At 36.2% G+C, this 17,799-nt stretch overlaps 2 protein-coding genes and 1 long non-coding RNA gene across 5 annotated transcripts; 1 reads left to right on the forward strand and 2 right to left on the reverse strand.

Annotated features, from left to right (window-relative positions):
* Positions 1-2,595: 2,595 nt before the first annotated feature.
* On the reverse strand, positions 2,596-6,018 carry LOC143231957 (uncharacterized). The gene is made up of 2 exons (XR_013017312.1): positions 5,570-6,018; positions 2,596-2,886 (listed from the first exon to the last, which is right to left on the reverse strand). It is a non-coding gene; the product is annotated as an uncharacterized LOC143231957 (long non-coding RNA).
* A 739-nt stretch (positions 6,019-6,757) lies between these two features.
* Positions 6,758-12,965, reverse strand: LOC143233841 (uncharacterized). Its single transcript, XM_076470609.1, has 2 exons — positions 12,839-12,965; positions 6,758-7,427 (listed from the first exon to the last, which is right to left on the reverse strand). The coding sequence occupies exons 1-2, from the start codon at positions 12,841-12,843 to the stop codon at positions 6,758-6,760; spliced, it is 675 nt and encodes a 224-aa protein (XP_076326724.1). The 5' UTR covers positions 12,844-12,965.
* A 19-nt stretch (positions 12,966-12,984) lies between these two features.
* Positions 12,985-17,531, forward strand: LOC143231933 (intracellular coagulation inhibitor 1-like). Of its 3 annotated transcripts, none has more exons than XM_076466799.1 (3): positions 12,985-13,146; positions 14,611-14,711; positions 15,421-17,531. In XM_076466799.1, the coding sequence occupies exons 2-3, from the start codon at positions 14,661-14,663 to the stop codon at positions 16,615-16,617; spliced, it is 1,248 nt and encodes a 415-aa protein (XP_076322914.1). In that variant the 5' UTR covers positions 12,985-13,146; positions 14,611-14,660; the 3' UTR covers positions 16,618-17,531. The 3 variants fall into 3 exon arrangements, with proteins under 3 accessions (XP_076322914.1, XP_076322934.1, XP_076322924.1); XM_076466809.1 differs by having other exon boundaries at positions 13,002-13,146; positions 14,567-14,711; XM_076466819.1 differs by lacking the exon at positions 14,611-14,711.
* Positions 17,532-17,799: the final 268 nt, after the last annotated feature.

A 17,799-nucleotide genomic window follows, 5' to 3' on the forward strand; every position in this document is an offset into this window, starting at 1 on the left:
TGGTGGGTTTGGTGTTTCGAGTAGCTGAGACACTGAATTTTTACTTCAACATCATGGAAATAGTATATACTTAAAACCACTGTATAATATCAGACACAGTGCTCACTGAAGAAATCTATTGTTAGAATTGCATTTTGTGTCTCTTTGGTGATTTGATAAAACTGCCATTGATTACTTGTCCAAGTTTGTTGCACTTGGCTCTAACCTGCACTGTGCAAGCATCTTTTGTGCACAAGGTACAGTAATTTACTTTCAGACAAGTACATGCTTCACATGGGTTCTACAGAATTGTTTGGGTATTTTTCTCTTCACATCATTCCATAATCAGTTGTCAAAACACCACACCTGGGCTCCATTCTCACAACCGAGACATTCGAGTAACCACCAAGGTGGACTTCATTGGTGTGGATATTTTAGCTTAGTTAACTTGCATCCAGCCACGTGCTATGGAACAGGAAACCTCACTGTTACTCTCCCATTGGACAGATGGTTCTTTTTCTTCATACCTATGGGATGAGTGCAACTGAGATACCATGAACATTGATTCATTGGCTTCTCCAGTTTTCTAACTCAGGACCATACTTCTATCTTTCGGGATGTTAAGCTGGGATATTACTAAGATATGGGTTCCTGTACCAACAGTCAGGAATTACAAAATCTGTGAATATTTTGGTTATTGTATGTACCTTTTGACTACAACTGTTCGTGTCCTGATTCTTATGTGTCATGTATAACTGCCTTTTGTCTATGACTGTTCGTGCCCTGATTCTTATGTGTCATGTATAAGTGCCTTTTGTCTATGACTGTTCGTGTCCTGATTCTTATGTGTCATGTATAACTGCCTTTTGTCTACCACTGTTCGTGTCATGTATAACTGCCTTTTGTCTACCACTGTTCGTGTCCTGATTCTTATGTGTCATGTATAACTGCCTTTTGTCTACAACTGTTCGTGTCCTGATTCTTATGTGTCATGTATAACTGCCTTTTGTCTACAACTGTTCATGTCCTGATTCTTATGTGTCATGTATAACTGCCTTTTGTCTATGACTGTTCGTGTCCTGATTCTTATGTGTCATGTATAACTGCCTTTTGTCTACCACTGTTCGTGTCCCGATTCTTATGTGTCATGTGTAACCTGTATCTGAATGTTTATTTTTTCATTGCTGCTACACATTCAGGCATAGTTAGTTTCAGATGTTAGTTGTTACCGTACACACGTGTCAGATGTTAGTTGTTCTTAGCGTACACAAGTGTCAAATGTTAGTTATTCTTACCGTACACAAGTGTCAGATGTTAGTTGTTGTTACCGTACACAAGTTTCAGATGTTAGTTGTTACCATACACAAGTTTCAGATGTTAGTTGTTGTTACCGTACACACGTGTCAGATGTTAGTTGTTGTTACCGTACACACGTGTCAGATGTTAGTTGTTGTTACCGTACACACGTGTCAGATGTTAGTTGTTGTTACCGTACACACGTGTCAGATGTTAGTTGTTGTTACCGTACGCACGTGTCAGATGTTAGTTGTTGTTACCGTACGCACGTGTCAGATGTTAGTTGTTGTTACCGTACGCACGTGTCAGATGTTAGTTGTTGTTACCGTACGCACGTGTCAGATGTTAGTTGTTGTTACCGTACACAAGTTTCAGATGTTAGTTGTTGTTACCGTACACAAGTTTCAGATGTTAGTTGTTGTTTACACACGTGTCAAATGTTAGTTGTTGTTACCGTACACACGTGTCAAATGTTAGTTGTTGTTACCGTACACACGTGTCAAATGCTAGTTGTTGGTACCGTACTCGCGTGTCAAATGTTAGTTGTTGGTACCGTACTCGCGTGTCAAATGTTAGTTGTTGGTACCGTACACGCGTGTCAAATGTTAGTTGTTGTTACCGTACACAAGTGTCAAATGTTACTTGTTGTTACCATTGTTCAACAAATGATTTTTATATATTTATTCAAACTGCTAAAGGATTGCAGTTCATGTTCTTGAGATGTCTACAAATTTATAAATCTTTACATAAATAAATAATATTTTAAATTGACGTCTATGACAAAATCTACTCTTTAATTAGTTCTTTCATTCAATAAATGTAATTTATTTAAACCTTATTTCCACCCAAAGATGGTAAAGTGAACAGAATATAAAATTAAAATAAGAAATGGTATAAAGTAGAAATTACGATCAGTAATAAAAACTGCAATGTCCAGATAAGACTGTTTGTTTCAACCAAAGACATGTCGGTTCATCTGATGTCAAATGTGGGGATTTAATCCAAGATTTTAGCGTTGTAAGACTAAACAAACGGTTGACCTAACCAGGAACGCAGGTTAAAGCATTCCAAACGTTTTATTCAATATTACGTACATATATTTTTTATATAAATGTAATCGTGTAGTTTCAACATGTTTAAATTTTACAAAACAATTGTTATTCTTAATGCACGTGACGGTTGGACAGAAACACATGGTGGGGTGAGGGAATAGCTAGGACTGAAAGAAAGCTCAAACTCTGCAAATTTGGTAGAAACTTCAGGTCATAGGGCAATCGTTGTCACGATGTCTCATTTGACAAAATCACACTACCCAACAGAACAGATTGTAGGTTTTTAATTTCTGGTGACACTTTAGAATAAAAAGAACATACGATGTTTCCAAACCAATGTTGACAATTGACATAACCAAAGTCAACGACACGCCATTTGGTCAGTTTATTTAGCGTATTCAAGAAATTTATATGGATATGGCGAAGTACAAGAAACGTAGATAAGGTCGCCGATACATGTCTACTGTTTATTTCTTTATATATCACATTTATGTTCCAACAGACGGGGAACTGAACCACTTATTGTGACTTAACATTCTTGTTTCACCAACTGATGTAACTAGAGTTAAAAACATATACAGGCAGATTAAATAATATATTTGATTTAAACATCTGAGAATCATTCACAGGACGTTGTGAAAGTGATGTTAACGTCGCCCTTGTTAAACCCACATGAAATAAATACTGTCAATCATAGATAAATATACACCACTTACTGTCAATCATAGATAAATATACACCACTAACTGTCAAACCAAGATAAATATACACTACTAACTGTCAAACCACGATAAATACACACCACTAACTATCAGACCAAGATAAATATACACCACTAACTGTCAATCATAGATAAATATACACCAATTACTGTCAATCATAGATAAATATACACCACTTACTGTCAATCATAGATAAATATACACCAATTACTGTCAATCATAGATAAATATACACCAATTACTGTCAATCATAGATAAATATACACCAATTACTGTCAATCATAGATAAATATACACCACTTACTGTCAATCATAGATAAATATACACCACATACTGTCAATCATAGATAAATATACACCAATTACTGTCAATCATAGATAAATATACACCAATTACTGTCAATCATAGATAAATATACACCAATTACTGTCAATCATAGATAAATATACACCACTTACTGTCAATCATAGATAAATATACACCAATTACTGTCAATCATAGATAAATGTACACCACATACTGTCAATCATATATAAATGTACACCACTTACTGTCAATCATAGATAAATATACACCACTTACTGTCAATCATAGATAAATATACACCACTTACTGTCAATCATAGATAAATATACACCACTTACTGTCAATCATAGATAAATATACACCACTTACTGTCAATCATAGATAAATATACACCAATTACTGTCAATCATAGATAAATATACACCACTTACTGTCAATCATAGATAAATATACACCACTTACTGTCAATCATAGATAAATATACACCAATTACTGTCAATCATAGATAAATATACACCACTTACTGTCAATCATAGATAAATATACACCACTTACTGTCAATCATAGATAAATATACACCACTTACTGTCAATCATAGATAAATATACACCACTTACTGTCAATCATAGATAAATATACACCAATTACTGTCAATCATAGATAAATATACACCACTTACTGTCAATCATAGATAAATATACACCACTTACTGTCAATCATAGATAAATATACACCAATTACTGTCAATCATAGATAAATATACACCACTTACTGTCAATCATAGATAAATATACACCACTTACTGTCAATCATAGATAAATATACACCACTTACTGTCAATCATAGATAAATATACACCACTTACTGTCAATCATAGATAAATATACACCACTTACTGTCAATCATAGATAAATATACACCACTTACTGTCAATCATAGATAAATATACACCACTTACTGTCAATCATAGATAAATATACACCACTTACTGTCAATCATAGATAAATATACACCACTTACTGTCAATCATAGATAAATATACACCACTTACTGTCAATCATAGATAAATATACACCACTTACTGTCAATCATAGATAAATATACACCACTTACTGTCAATCATAGATAAATATACACCACTTACTGTCAATCATAGATAAATATACACCACTTACTGTCAATCATAGATAAATATACACCAATTGCTGTCAATCATAGATAAATGTACACCACATACTGTCAATCATATATAAATGTACACCAATTACTGTCAATCATATATAAATGTACACCACTCACTGTCAATCATATATAAATATACACCACTTACTGTCAATCATAGATAAATATACACCACTTACTGTCAATCATAGATAAATATACACCACTTACTGTCAATCATAGATAAATATACACCACTTACTGTCAATCATAGATAAATATACACCACTTACTGTCAATCATAGATAAATATACACCACATACTGTCAATCATAGATAAATATACACCACTAACTGTCAAACCAAGATAAATATACACTACTAACTGTCAAACCACGATAAATACACACCACTAACTGTCAGACCAAGATAAATATACACCACTAACTGTGAGACCAAGATAAATATACACCACTAACTGTCAAACCAAGATAAATATACACCTCTAACTGAGAAACCACGATAAATATACACCACCAAATGTCAAATCAAGATAAATATACACCACTAACTGTCAAACCAAGATAAATATACACCACTTACTGTTAATCATATATAAATATACACCACTTACTGTCAAATCAAGATAAATATACACCACTAACTGTCAAACCAAGATAAATATACACCACTTACTGTTAATCATATATAAATATACACCACTTACTGTCAAACCAAGATAAATATACACCACTAACTGTCAAACCAAGATAAATATACACCACTTACTGTAAGTTCGAGGTAAAATTTATATACATTACTTAATAGCAATCATAGATAAATATACAGCACTGATTGCCAATCCCAAATAAAATAAATATACAGGGTGTCCCAAAATAACGTTTACACTCTTTGGATCATTATAACTTGCCTTGTTTATTGATTTTAACAATGAAACAAGTTACATATGATAGCCAAATGATTTATTTAAAGATTTCATACTGAAATCAAGAGAAAAATAACAAATAAAATTCTTTCCAAGGAAAACTCACCTTGGTTGAAATTGTAAAATGTCACAATTTGCTTGCTTCACTTCAGGTGTTTAAACTGAAATCCGTTCTGCTCCAGACACATCTCATAACGGGAAGAAATGGAAGTACACACATCAAACACCATCTCATCTGGTATTAAAGCACACTGTTCTTCAATTACAACTCTCAATTTATCAATTGTTGCCCTTTTTGTGCTGTAAACTTTGTCTTTTAGAAACCCCACAAAAAGAAATCCATGGGTGTCAAATCTGGTGACCTAGCAGGAAATTCTACACTTTCTCTTCGTCCAATCCATCTGTCTGGCATAGATGCATCCAGATAAGCTCTCACGTCGCGATGGAAGTGGGGAGGAGCGCCATCTTCTGGAAGAAACACTTCTTTTCCAAATTGTTCTTGGATGCGTGGCATGGCAAACTCTTGTAGCATGTTGAGATAATTCAGTCCTAATGCTGTGTTAATTGCTTGTGTTTCAACTTGTGTCATAAAAATATTGGCTAGAACTGGTGATACTGGGTTGCCCATGCTTAGGCCGTTTGTTTGTATATAGTTTTGGTTGTTGAACATGAAGTTTGTCTTTATCGTGGTGAATTCTATGAGGGTTGCTAACTGGTTACTGGGAATTTCTATAGTTGGGTTAGGGTCTCGGATATAGAGTTCTAAGGCTATCTTGCAGGCTTCAGTGGTTGGAACTTCTGTAAAGAGGGATATAACATCGAAACTGGCCATTAAGGCTTTATGATTAAGTTGATTTAGATTAGACTTGAAATTAAAAGAGTCTTTGATAAATGAGCTGGCTGATGTTACATATTTGGAGAATGCCCATGCTATGTATTTACCAAGGTTGTAATTAAACGATTCATATGTGGACATTATTGGTCGTAATGGACAATCTGGTTTATGAGGTTTGGGGATGCCGTATATTTGTGGTGTGCGTGAGTCGGTTTTACGTAGGTAGGAATAAAGTGTTTGTGAAATTGTGTTGGCTTTTTTCATTTGTAGTAGTAATTTGTTCAGTTGCGTCTCGTGTGTCTTTGTTGGATTTGTGTGTATAGGTTTAAATTTGTTCGTGTCTGATAGGATGTTATTCATTTTTTGGATGTATTCATTCGTGTTCATTATGACTATAGCGTTACCTTTATCTGCTTTTAGATGACACGGTTGCGGGATTCAAATCTACAGAACACATACTTAATAATTCAGTCCTGTTACGGTGTCTTGGAAAAAGAATGGTCCGATGAGTCCCCTAGCGGACAGACCACACCACACAGTCACTCCAGACAAATTCAAGTGATGTTCCTCTGTAACATGTGGATTTTCTGTTGCCCAGTAGGTGCAGTTGTGTCGATTTATTGAGCCATTCAGCTTAAACGTTGCTTCGTCACTCCAAACAATTTTGAGTGGAAATTCATCATCGTCTGCACATCTAGCAAGATACCATTCACAGAACTCAACCCTTCGATCAGGGTCATCTTCATTCAGAGCGTGAACAAGTGATGGGATGAAACTTTTGAATTGGGAACGCTTCAAAATGCGATGAACGCTGGATTTAGGGATACCTGTTTCACGAGACAGTTGGCACACTGATTTTCTTGGAGAATTCAGAACATTATCAATGACCTCTTGCTCTTTTGTTGAGCTTGTTGATGATCTTTTTCGACCGGAGCGACCCTTTCTCATATTGTGGAGAGTTCCGTGTTCATCAAACTTGGCGATGATGCGTGAAATGCTGGGGCGAGATGGCACATCCATATGGAACTTTCTAGTAAAATGTCTTTGCACTTCAGCTTTGTTTTCGACTTTCCAAAAAGTTTTGAGAATGAATATTTTGTGCTCGATTTTAAGCTGATTATCCGCCATCCTTGGACACAAGTCAAATATGAAACAAAAGAAACGGTTTATTAGCTATACACAATCAAAGAGTGTAAACGTTATTTTGGGACACCCTGTAACTTACTGTCAAACCTAGACAACATAAATATACACCACTTACTGTCTATCCCAAGTAAAATAAATATATACTACTTATTATCAATAGCAAATAAACAAATATACACTGCTGGCCAAAATCTTAAGTTCAATGAACATAAAGAAAAAATATGCATTTTGCGTTGTTAGACTCAACCACTTATTTGAGTAGAGCTTCGAAAGATGAAAATAAGAAAAGGGAAAATAAAAATAAAAAAACATTTTAGAATTTAATAGGGAAAATGTGAACACTATGAAATTAGCCTAAATACTAGCTGGTCAAAAGTTTAAGACCATACTGAAACGAAGCGTTAATCTGTAAACACGTGATGAAATTTAGTCATTTGTGTTAAGCATTAGCGTTGCCAACATCTCCTGTGTTACATTGGGTAAAAATATGACAAAGGCTAAAAAGTTGACAAAGTTTGAACGTGGCAGAATTGTCGAGCTGCAAAAGCAAGGTCTCTCTCAACGTGTCATCACTGGTGAGATTGGGCATAGTAAAACTGCAGTTGCAAATTTCTTAAAAGACCCTGAGGGATACGAAACAAGAATTTCAAGTGGTCGACACAAGAAAATTTCGCCGGCGTTGAGCAGGAGGATTCGACAGGTTGTCCGGCAAGACACCAGTCGATCGTCGAACCAGATTAAGGCTCTTACGGACGCAGAATGCAACTCAAGAACAATAAGACGGCATCTACGAGAGAATGACTTTAAAAACCGTAAACGTCTTCAAAGGCTACGCCTCTTTCCACACCATGAAACAGCTCGATCAAACTTTGCTGAAAAGCACCGAACATGGGACGTAGAAAAGTAGAAGAAGGTTTTGTTCTCTGATGAGAAAAAAATTAACCTGGATGGTCCAGATGGCTTCCTACGTTACTGGCACGATAAGAATATCCCACCGGAGACATTTTCTACACGACACAGTGGAGGAGGTTCCATCATGATCTGTGGTGCTTTCTCCTACCACGGAACAGTGGAGTTTCAGGTTATACAGGGACATCAAACAGCAGCTGGCTACATTGGCATGTTGGAGAGAGCATCCTTATTGACTGAAAGCCTTCGCTTGTGTGGAAATGACTGGATCTTTCAGCAGGACAACGCTGCAATCCACAATGCCCGCAGGACAATGGACTTTTTCATGGCAAATAAAGTGATTCTTTTGGACCATCCAGCATGTTTGCCCGAACTGAACCCCACTGAAAATGTTTCGGGCTGGATGGCAAGGGAAGTCTATAGAAATGGATGTCAATTCCAAACAGTGCATGATCTTCGAGAAGCCATCTTCACCACTTGGAATGACATTCCAGCCAGCCTTCTGCAAACGCTTATATCGACCATGCCAAAGCGAATGTTTGAAGTTATTCGCAATGACGGCCGTGCAACTCACTACTGAGACCTCTTGTTGGGCATTTCATACCCTGTTTAGGACTTTTTTTTGGTATGGTTTTAAACTTTTGACCAGCTAGTATTTAGACTAATTCCATAGTGTTCACATTTTCCCTATTAAATGCTAAAAAAGTTATTATTTTTATTTTTCCTTTTCTTATTTTCATCTTTCGAAGCTCTACTCAAATAAGTGGTTGACTCTGACAATAACAACGCAAAATGCATATTTTTTTCTTTATGTTCATTGGCCTTAAGATTTTGGCCAGCGGTGTATACACCACTTACTGTCAAACGTAGACAAAACAAATATACACTACTTACTTTCAATCCCAGATAAAAAAAAATATACACCATTTACTGTCAAACCTATACAAAATAAATGTACATTATTTATTCTCAATACGAAATAAAATAAATGTGCACCACTTACTGTCAAACCTAGATAAAATAAATGTACACAATTTATTGTCAAACCTACATAAAATAAATGTACACCACTTATTGTCAGACCTATCTAAATATACACTTCTTACTGTTAAACCCAAATAAATGAATACACCACTTAGTGTGAAACCCAGATAAAATACATATACACCACTTTTTGTCAAACTTGGATAAAATAAATATACATAACTTATTGTCAAACCTACATAAAATAAATATACATAACTTACCGTCAATTTTGTTGGTTTTTTTTAATTTCGCACAAAGCTACAAGAGAGCTATCTGCACCAGCCGTCCCTAATTTAGCAGTGTAAGACTAGAGGGAAGGCAGCTAGTCATCACCACCCACCGCAAACTCTTGGGCTACTTTTTTACCAACGAATAGTGGGATTGACCGTCACGTTATGACGCACCCACGTCTGAAAGGGCGAGCATGTTTTGGAGCGACCGGGATTTAAATGCCTTAACCCACCTGGCCGTGCCAGGCCGTTACTGTCAAACATAGATAGAATAAATATAAATCATTTATTGTGAAGCCTAGATAAATACACACCACTTACTTTCAAACCCAGATAATATAAATATACATCACTTACTTTCAAACTCTGATAATATAAATATACATCACTTACTTTCAAACTCTGATAATATAAATATACATCACTTACTTTCAAACTCTGATAATATAAATATACATCACTTACTTTCAAACTCTGATAATATAAATATACATCACTTACTTTCAAACCCAGATAATATAAATATACATCACTTACTTTCAAACTCTGATAATATAAATATACATCACCTACTGTCAAACCCAGATAATATAAATATACATCACTTGCTTTCAAACTCTGATAATATAAATATACATCACCTACTGTCAAACCCAGATAATATAAATATACATCACTTACTTTCAAACCCAGATAATATAAATATACATCACTTACTTTCAAACTCAGATAAAATAAGTACACACCAATTCCCAGATAAAATATACTTGTTATGAAACCTATGTAAATATACATCACTTAATGACAACTCTAGGGCTCGGCATGGCCAAGTGGGTTAAGGCGTTCGACTTATAATCCGAGGGTCGCGGGTTCGAAACCTCGTCGCACCAAACATGTTCGCCCTTTCAGCCGTGGTGGCGTTATATGTTACGATCAATCCTACTGTTCGTTGGTAAAAGAGTACCCCAAAAGTTGGCGGTGAGTGGTGATGACTAGCTGCCTTCCCTCTAGTCTTACACTGCTAAATTAGGAACGGCTAGTGCAGATAGCCCTCGTGTAGCTTTATGCGAAATTCAAAAAACAAACATTAAACTAATAATATTAAATATAATTTTCAGAAAAATAGTTCATTCCTGATGTTATCAGTATTAAAATAGTAACATTAAATACAATTATTTTTAAAAAAAGCACGTGGGAGTTTTTTTTTTGGAATTTCGCACAAAGCTACTCGAGGGCTATCCGTCCCTAATTTAGCAGTGTAAGACTAGGGGGAAGGCAGCTAGTCATCACCACTCACCTCTAACTCTTGGGCTACTCTTTTACCAACGAAAGGTGGGATTGACCGAAACATAATAACACCCCTACGACTGAAAGGGCGAGCATGTTTGGTGCGACGGGGATTCGAACGCCTTAACGCGCTAGGCCATGCCAGGCCCACGTGGGAGTAATAATTTGTCAAGTAATTGTTATTTTAATCTAAAGCCATAGGGTGTCTGCAGTCTATACACTACCGGGAATCGAATACTGGTGAATTTTTAGTTCGGTATGTTTTTTGGTTCTGGGGTAAACTGTGTGATCGTTGTATTTAAGATATATATGTGTAAAATCTTCGGTCATCGAATCGTGGTTCGCTCCTCTACGTAAAATAGTTTCTCAACCCAAACGATCCGTTTTTACATATGAATTTCTCTACAAGTGGGTTTCTCGACATCACTGATGATCATTGTATTGTTTGTGTTTTCTTATAGCAAAGCCACATCGGGCTATCACTGAGCCCACCGAGGGGAATCGAACCCCTAATTTTAGCGTTGTAAATCCCAAGACATACCGTTGTACCAGCGAGGGGTTGTATTGTTTAATTACTGTGTTCAAACGACACCTGAGGAACACCGAATAACCGAGGTCAAGTTTGTAAAAGGCGAAACATAACCAGTTGTAACCCACATACATCGACTTTTCAAACATATCTCTCAGGCAATTATATGGTCAAGGACTAGCCTGGCCGGCTCGTGATTAATTTTGAACATATAAAGCGCAAAAATGTGTCAGTTGCTGTAGGGGTGGTAGGATTATGAAGATAGGGGTTTGGCATTTTATGACGTAAAGCAACTTGGCTGTCTGATAAACCAATGAGCTGTCAGAATTTCTCGTGACTACGTTATGTGTAATTTGTAACGTTAAATGTTCCATTTGTTTTGGAATTTCGCACAAAGCTACTCGAGGGCTATCTGTGCTAGCCGTTCCTAATTTAGCAGTGTAAGACTATAGGGAAGGCAGCTAGTCATCACCACCCACCGCCAACTCTTGGGCTACTCTTTTACCAACGAATAGTGGGATTGACCGTCACATTATACACCCCCACGGCTGGGAGGGCGAGCATGTTTAGCGCGACGCGGGCGCGAACCCGCGACCCTTGGATTACGAGTCGCACGCCTTACGCGCTAGGCCATGCCAGGCCCCTAAATGTTCCAATCTTTCAAACAAGTAACCTGTCTAAGGTACACACAGCAATAAACAAAAAGTAACCTAAGCACCAAACCAGTAAGCAAAAAATAGCCTGTGTAAGGTGCCAAACAAATAAACAAAGAGCAACCTGTCTAAGGTGCCAAACCAATAACCATTTCTTTCGAGTCTACGTACATACACCTACATGGGCCACACTAAAGTATGCAGTGTGAGCATCTCTTGTGGTGCATGCGCGTCTTTTAGTCTCGTATCAGTCACCGATAGATTGACTTAAATTTTATATTTAAACATAAAAACACTGAAAGTTGGTAACCATACAAGTGTTGTGATGCAAATCTTCCCTTGTTGTTGTTCCTGTTCTCTGCTTTACCTATAAGCATGAATTTAAATATCACAACCCAAGCCGGTTTGCCCATTTCTGCATAAAGCTGTCATTCATAAGACGTTAATTATATTCAAGGTTACTCTTTACTAACTTAATATGTTTAGTTTTTAGTTATCAACAGTCTTTATGTTGTTATCTTAATGACAAAAATCAAGTTTATGTTAAACACTTGTCGACGACTCTGTCTCTGTAGTGCACCTGACAACCTTGTAACAATATTATTTCGTAGCACGTGGCAAATTCGCTGTAGTCAAAACGTGAAAAAAACATTAGTAAATTAGTAAGAACTCTAAAATACGTACAATATTCAACATGTAGAAAATCGCAAAGAAAAGTTTTATGAACGAAACCACAATAGATAGAATATCCTGTTATTACCTCATCTCCTACGTGTCTTATCGTTCGGCCAACAGTCAGAAACTAGTTTCTCATTGCTAGATGCACGTGAGCTCGTGTCAATTATGAAACTACAAGGGAAATCCCCGGGGTAACCTCACTATTCTTTACATATAAGGTAAAATCCCGCAAGAGTCCACTCTGAGGGCTCGCAGACTTGTGTTGTTTGTTTGAAGTCTAATTCAATTTGTTATTACATTTTACTGCAGGTACTGTAACCCTAACTCTATAGTAAGCTGTCAACTAGACTTCAGTCAGCTCAAGAGAAGCATATCGACACAGCTATCTTGGTAAGTTAACGATAAAACACTGCTGGCTAGGTAAGTTAACGTTAAACCACAGCTGGCTAGGTAAGTTAACGTTAAACCACAGCTATCTAGATAGGTTAATGTTAAAACGCAGCTAAGTAAGTTGATGATAAACGCACTAAACATGATGCTCGCCCTTTCAGCCGTCTGGGCGTTATAATGTTATGATCAATCCTACTATTCTTTGGTAAAAGAGTAGCCCAAGAGTTGACGGTGGGTGGTGATGACTATCTGCCTTCCCTTTAAGTCTTACACTGCTAAATTAGGGACAGCTAGCACAGATAGCCCTCGTGTAGCTTGCGCAAAATTAAAAATCAAACAATACTCTAAAGAAGGATTCTAATAACTCGAGAGCTTCTAAACAAGGAAATAATATCCTCAGAAGTGAAGTGATACCCTCTTAAAGAACTTAATTCATTCTTAATCATGATCTAACAATACAATATCATTAATAATGAGTTTTATTTATTGGCTTCCAACTTGATGGTTTACTCTAAAATTCTAGGTTCGATCCCGCAATGAGCACAGCTAATTGTGAATAGGTGTGAGATTAGCAGCCGAGAAGCAAGTAGGAAGGTTTTTAACGTGAAAGTGATTACATAAACTTGTCAATAAATAGAAAACATGTAGACTTGGCCTGACTTCAGTCTGTTTGTTAGATTTTGTGATGAAACGTCATTATGACGTAGCGTAGATGATAATACGTGTTCAATGTTATCTTGATTAAAATACATTAACACTTTGTTAAGTGAAACAAACAAGTAATTAATAATGTAACTTGCATGTTCTGTATTCTAAGAAACATGCTGGAATGCCAAGAAAAAAAGACATAAAAAAAAACTCGAAATGTTGTTCCTGAGATCTCTGGACTTAATCTGACTCGTGGTAACGAAATGTATCCAGTATCTAAAGTAGGTTAGTTAATGTTTTCAACCACCAAATTTCACCCTCTACAAACATTTGTTTGTCTAAGCTACACAAGGGCTATGAGCGTATAGCTGTCTATAATACTGAACTGATAGGTAGCACCCATCGCGAGCTCTGGAGCTACTTTAGTCTGACCAATGCTACTGTTACTTTTATAACGCATCCATGCCTCTTAACTATGAACTGAGTTTATAATACTAAAATTCGTGGTCGCCCATGCAGCTTTGCGATCAACAACGAACTAACAATACAAAGATAACTTTTTAATTTACACACATTCATTCATAGGTTATTATATCTTTCAATGATTTTCATTCTTACCTGCAATGATATAAAGAGTGAATAACAGTTCTACTGGATTCTATTTTTATACAAAGACCTTATGAGGTTTTCTTATGCCAGCTCATCAGGTAAAGTGTTGGTTGTCTACTGGTATGTACTTTTTGAACCTATAGCTAACCCCTGAATGTTTTAGAAGTTCTATGTGTTGAACCTATATCTAACCTCTGTATGTTCCAGAAGTTACAAGTGTTGAACCTACATCTAACCTCTGTAACTTTCAGAAGTTCATGACCTCATTATTATCAACGCTGCTTGCAACTTTCTATTTAGTTAGCGAGGTGAGTCCAATTTATAAACTTCAATAGTTCTCTCTTATTTACAGATATTTGAAGTGTGGCCAGTAATTATATTTGTTTTATTATAACTGTGATTGCTTTCATGGCTTTATGGTAGTGAACCTCATTATAATATCTGAGGAATATTTACTATTTTGTACGAAAATAACTCAGCATATTACCGATAGAGGGCGATATCAATATCCAATGAAAGATGTACAGCATCCATATTCGTACTAGTTTTTGTAAACAAACGCCACAATGCTGTGTGAACAGTGGGGAATTGAAGCTCGGATTTTTGCTAAGTAAGCTCAGAGACTTAACGCTATCTGGGTCCTTTTCAAGGAAGAACAAATAAATACTTGCTAACTTAACTTATAATATTATAAGACTTAACGTTATCTGGGTCCTTATCAAGGAAGAACAAATAAACACTTGCTAACTTAACTTATAATATTATAAAAAATTCCTAAATTCGCAGCAGTGTCAAAAAAACACATGTAGGATCACAAAAAGACATAATATCATTTTATTTCTAATCAACATTATTAATTACTATATACTTCCCCTCCATCCCCCAATGGCACATCGTTATGTCTGTGGGCTGAGTACACGTGACCCTTTGTGTTGCTTTGTACTTAACTTCATTTACAATCCTATATATTTTGTCCGGTAGTAATTTTTCATGTTTTCCACACATTTTATTCCTTAGGAAAACGTCAACATGGACGCTGTACTGTTGTGGACCATTCTTGTCTCTGTACTGGCCTTCTGCGATTTGGTTGTGTCGCAAGAAGAAACAGATGTGGTCAAAGTTAACAATCAGTTTGCGTTTACTCTCTTGAAGTCACTGGATAAGAGAGATAATTTTTTTATTTCACCTTGGAGTTTATCCGTGTCTTTGGGTATGGCTTATCTGGGTGCTTCTGGTGGTACTGCTCGAGAAATGGAAGATGTCTTAGGATATCGCTCTCTGGGGATCCAAGGTGAGTCTCTTCATAATGGTTTCAAAGAGGAACAGAACAAAATCAACTCTATCAAGGAACAGTACCAACTCAGTAGTGTGAACGCTGTGCTCCTGCACAAAGGATACACAATTTCTAAATCTTACTCAGATGGATTAGAAGTCTATTACAAGTCCTCCTTAAAAGAGGTTGACTTTACAGATCCAGACTCGGTTCTGCAGTGGGCTAACGCATGGGGCTATTGGGCTTCTCGGAGTAGTATCCAAAATCTCATGACAGAGTTACCGTCGAAGACCACCAAGCTATTATTGTTAAACGGTGTTTATTTCAAGGGGAAGTGGCTCAATCAGTTTGACCCTAAAAACACTCAAGAAGGAAGTTTTACCACCGAAGACGGCGAGGAAGTAGTGGTTCCCATTATGTACCAGACGTTCAATATTTCCTACGTTGAGTATCCTAAGCTTGATACCTATGCTGTAAACTTACCTTATAAAGATAAAGAACTGAGTATGATAGTGCTTCTACCGTCAATGACCAGCGACCTGAAAACTGTGGAAAAGGGACTTACGACAGCCATACTGGATGACATCTTAGCCCATATGACATCTCAGCAAGTAAAAGTTGGCTTACCTAAATTTGAATTAAAATATAACCACAATATGAAAGAAGCTCTGAAGGGTATTGGAATGCGGTCAGCGTTTAAAGAGAATAGGGCTGATTTTTCTGGAATCACAGGAAAACGTGACCTCTACATTGAAGAGGTTGTTCACCAAGCTGTGATTCAAGTAAGCGAAGAGGGCACAGTGGCCGCAGCCAACTCAGTTGTCCAAATCGGAAATAGACGAAAGCCTTTAGAGTTAATTATCAACCGACCTTTCATCTTCTTTATCCGGGACAACCGGAGCGGAATTATTCTTTTTATGGGCCGAGTTGTGATGTTGTAGTGTTATAAGGCAGCCACCAGTATGTGTTGTAGTGTTTTAAAACAGATACCAGTATATGTTGTAGTGTTATAAGGCAGCCACCAGTATGTGTTGTAGTGTTTTAAAACAGGCACCAGTATATGTTGTAGTGTTATAAGGCAGCCACCAGTATGTGTTGTAGTGTTTTAAAACAGGCACCAGTATATGTTGTAGTGTTATAAGACAGACACTAGTATACGTTGTAGTGTAAGAAATCAGACACTTGTATATGTTTTAGTATTATAAGACAGACACTACTATATATTGTGGTTTTACAAAAGAGACACTGCTATATATTGTAGTTATAAGACAGACAGTTGTATATGTTGTAGTGTTATAAGACAGACAAAAGTATATGTTGTAGTGTTATAAGACAGACACTAGTATACGTTGTAGTGTAAGAAATCAGACACTTGTATACGTTTTAGTATTATAAGACAGACACTACTATATATTGTGGTTTTATAAAAGAGACACTGCTATATATTGTAGTTATAAGACAGACAGTTGTATATGTTATAGTGTTATAAGACAGACAAAAGTATATGTTGTAGTGTCATAAGGCAGGCACCAGTATATCTTATAGTGTTATATAACAGATACCAGTATGTGTTGTAGTGTTATGAAATACACTAGTATATGTTATAGTGTTATAAGACAAACAGTATATGTTGTAGTGTTATAAGACAGACACCAGTATATGTTGTAGTGTTATAAGACAAACAGTATATGTTGTAGTGTTATAAGACAAACAGTATATATTATAGTATTAAATGATACGACTAGTTCATGTCGTACTTTGTTTGTACTAGATTCTGTTGACATCTTTTGTTGTGATGTCATTTCACAGAATGTTCTTTAGAACAAGTAATAAAATAACTCAGTTTCAAATATTATTTAAATTTAAGTTGTATTTTTTTATTTTATATCGTTTCGCTTCAGACGAACATCATAATACATTCGACTGAATGTTTATGTTTAAGTGTTATGTAAATATATTTTACAAAAACCGCCAAGTTACGTTTAAAACAATCAACATTAGCTGTATCCACACACGTCAGTTAACCACCCAGTGGAACTATAACATGTCCCACAAATTATAACAGCCACATGTCCCTTAAGGTCAAATGTGTTGTTAGGTAAACGTATATTGATAATACTTTC

Source organism: Tachypleus tridentatus, chromosome 1, assembly GCF_004210375.1.
Source record: "Tachypleus tridentatus isolate NWPU-2018 chromosome 1, ASM421037v1, whole genome shotgun sequence".
NCBI classification, from domain to species: domain Eukaryota; kingdom Metazoa; phylum Arthropoda; class Merostomata; order Xiphosura; family Limulidae; genus Tachypleus; species Tachypleus tridentatus.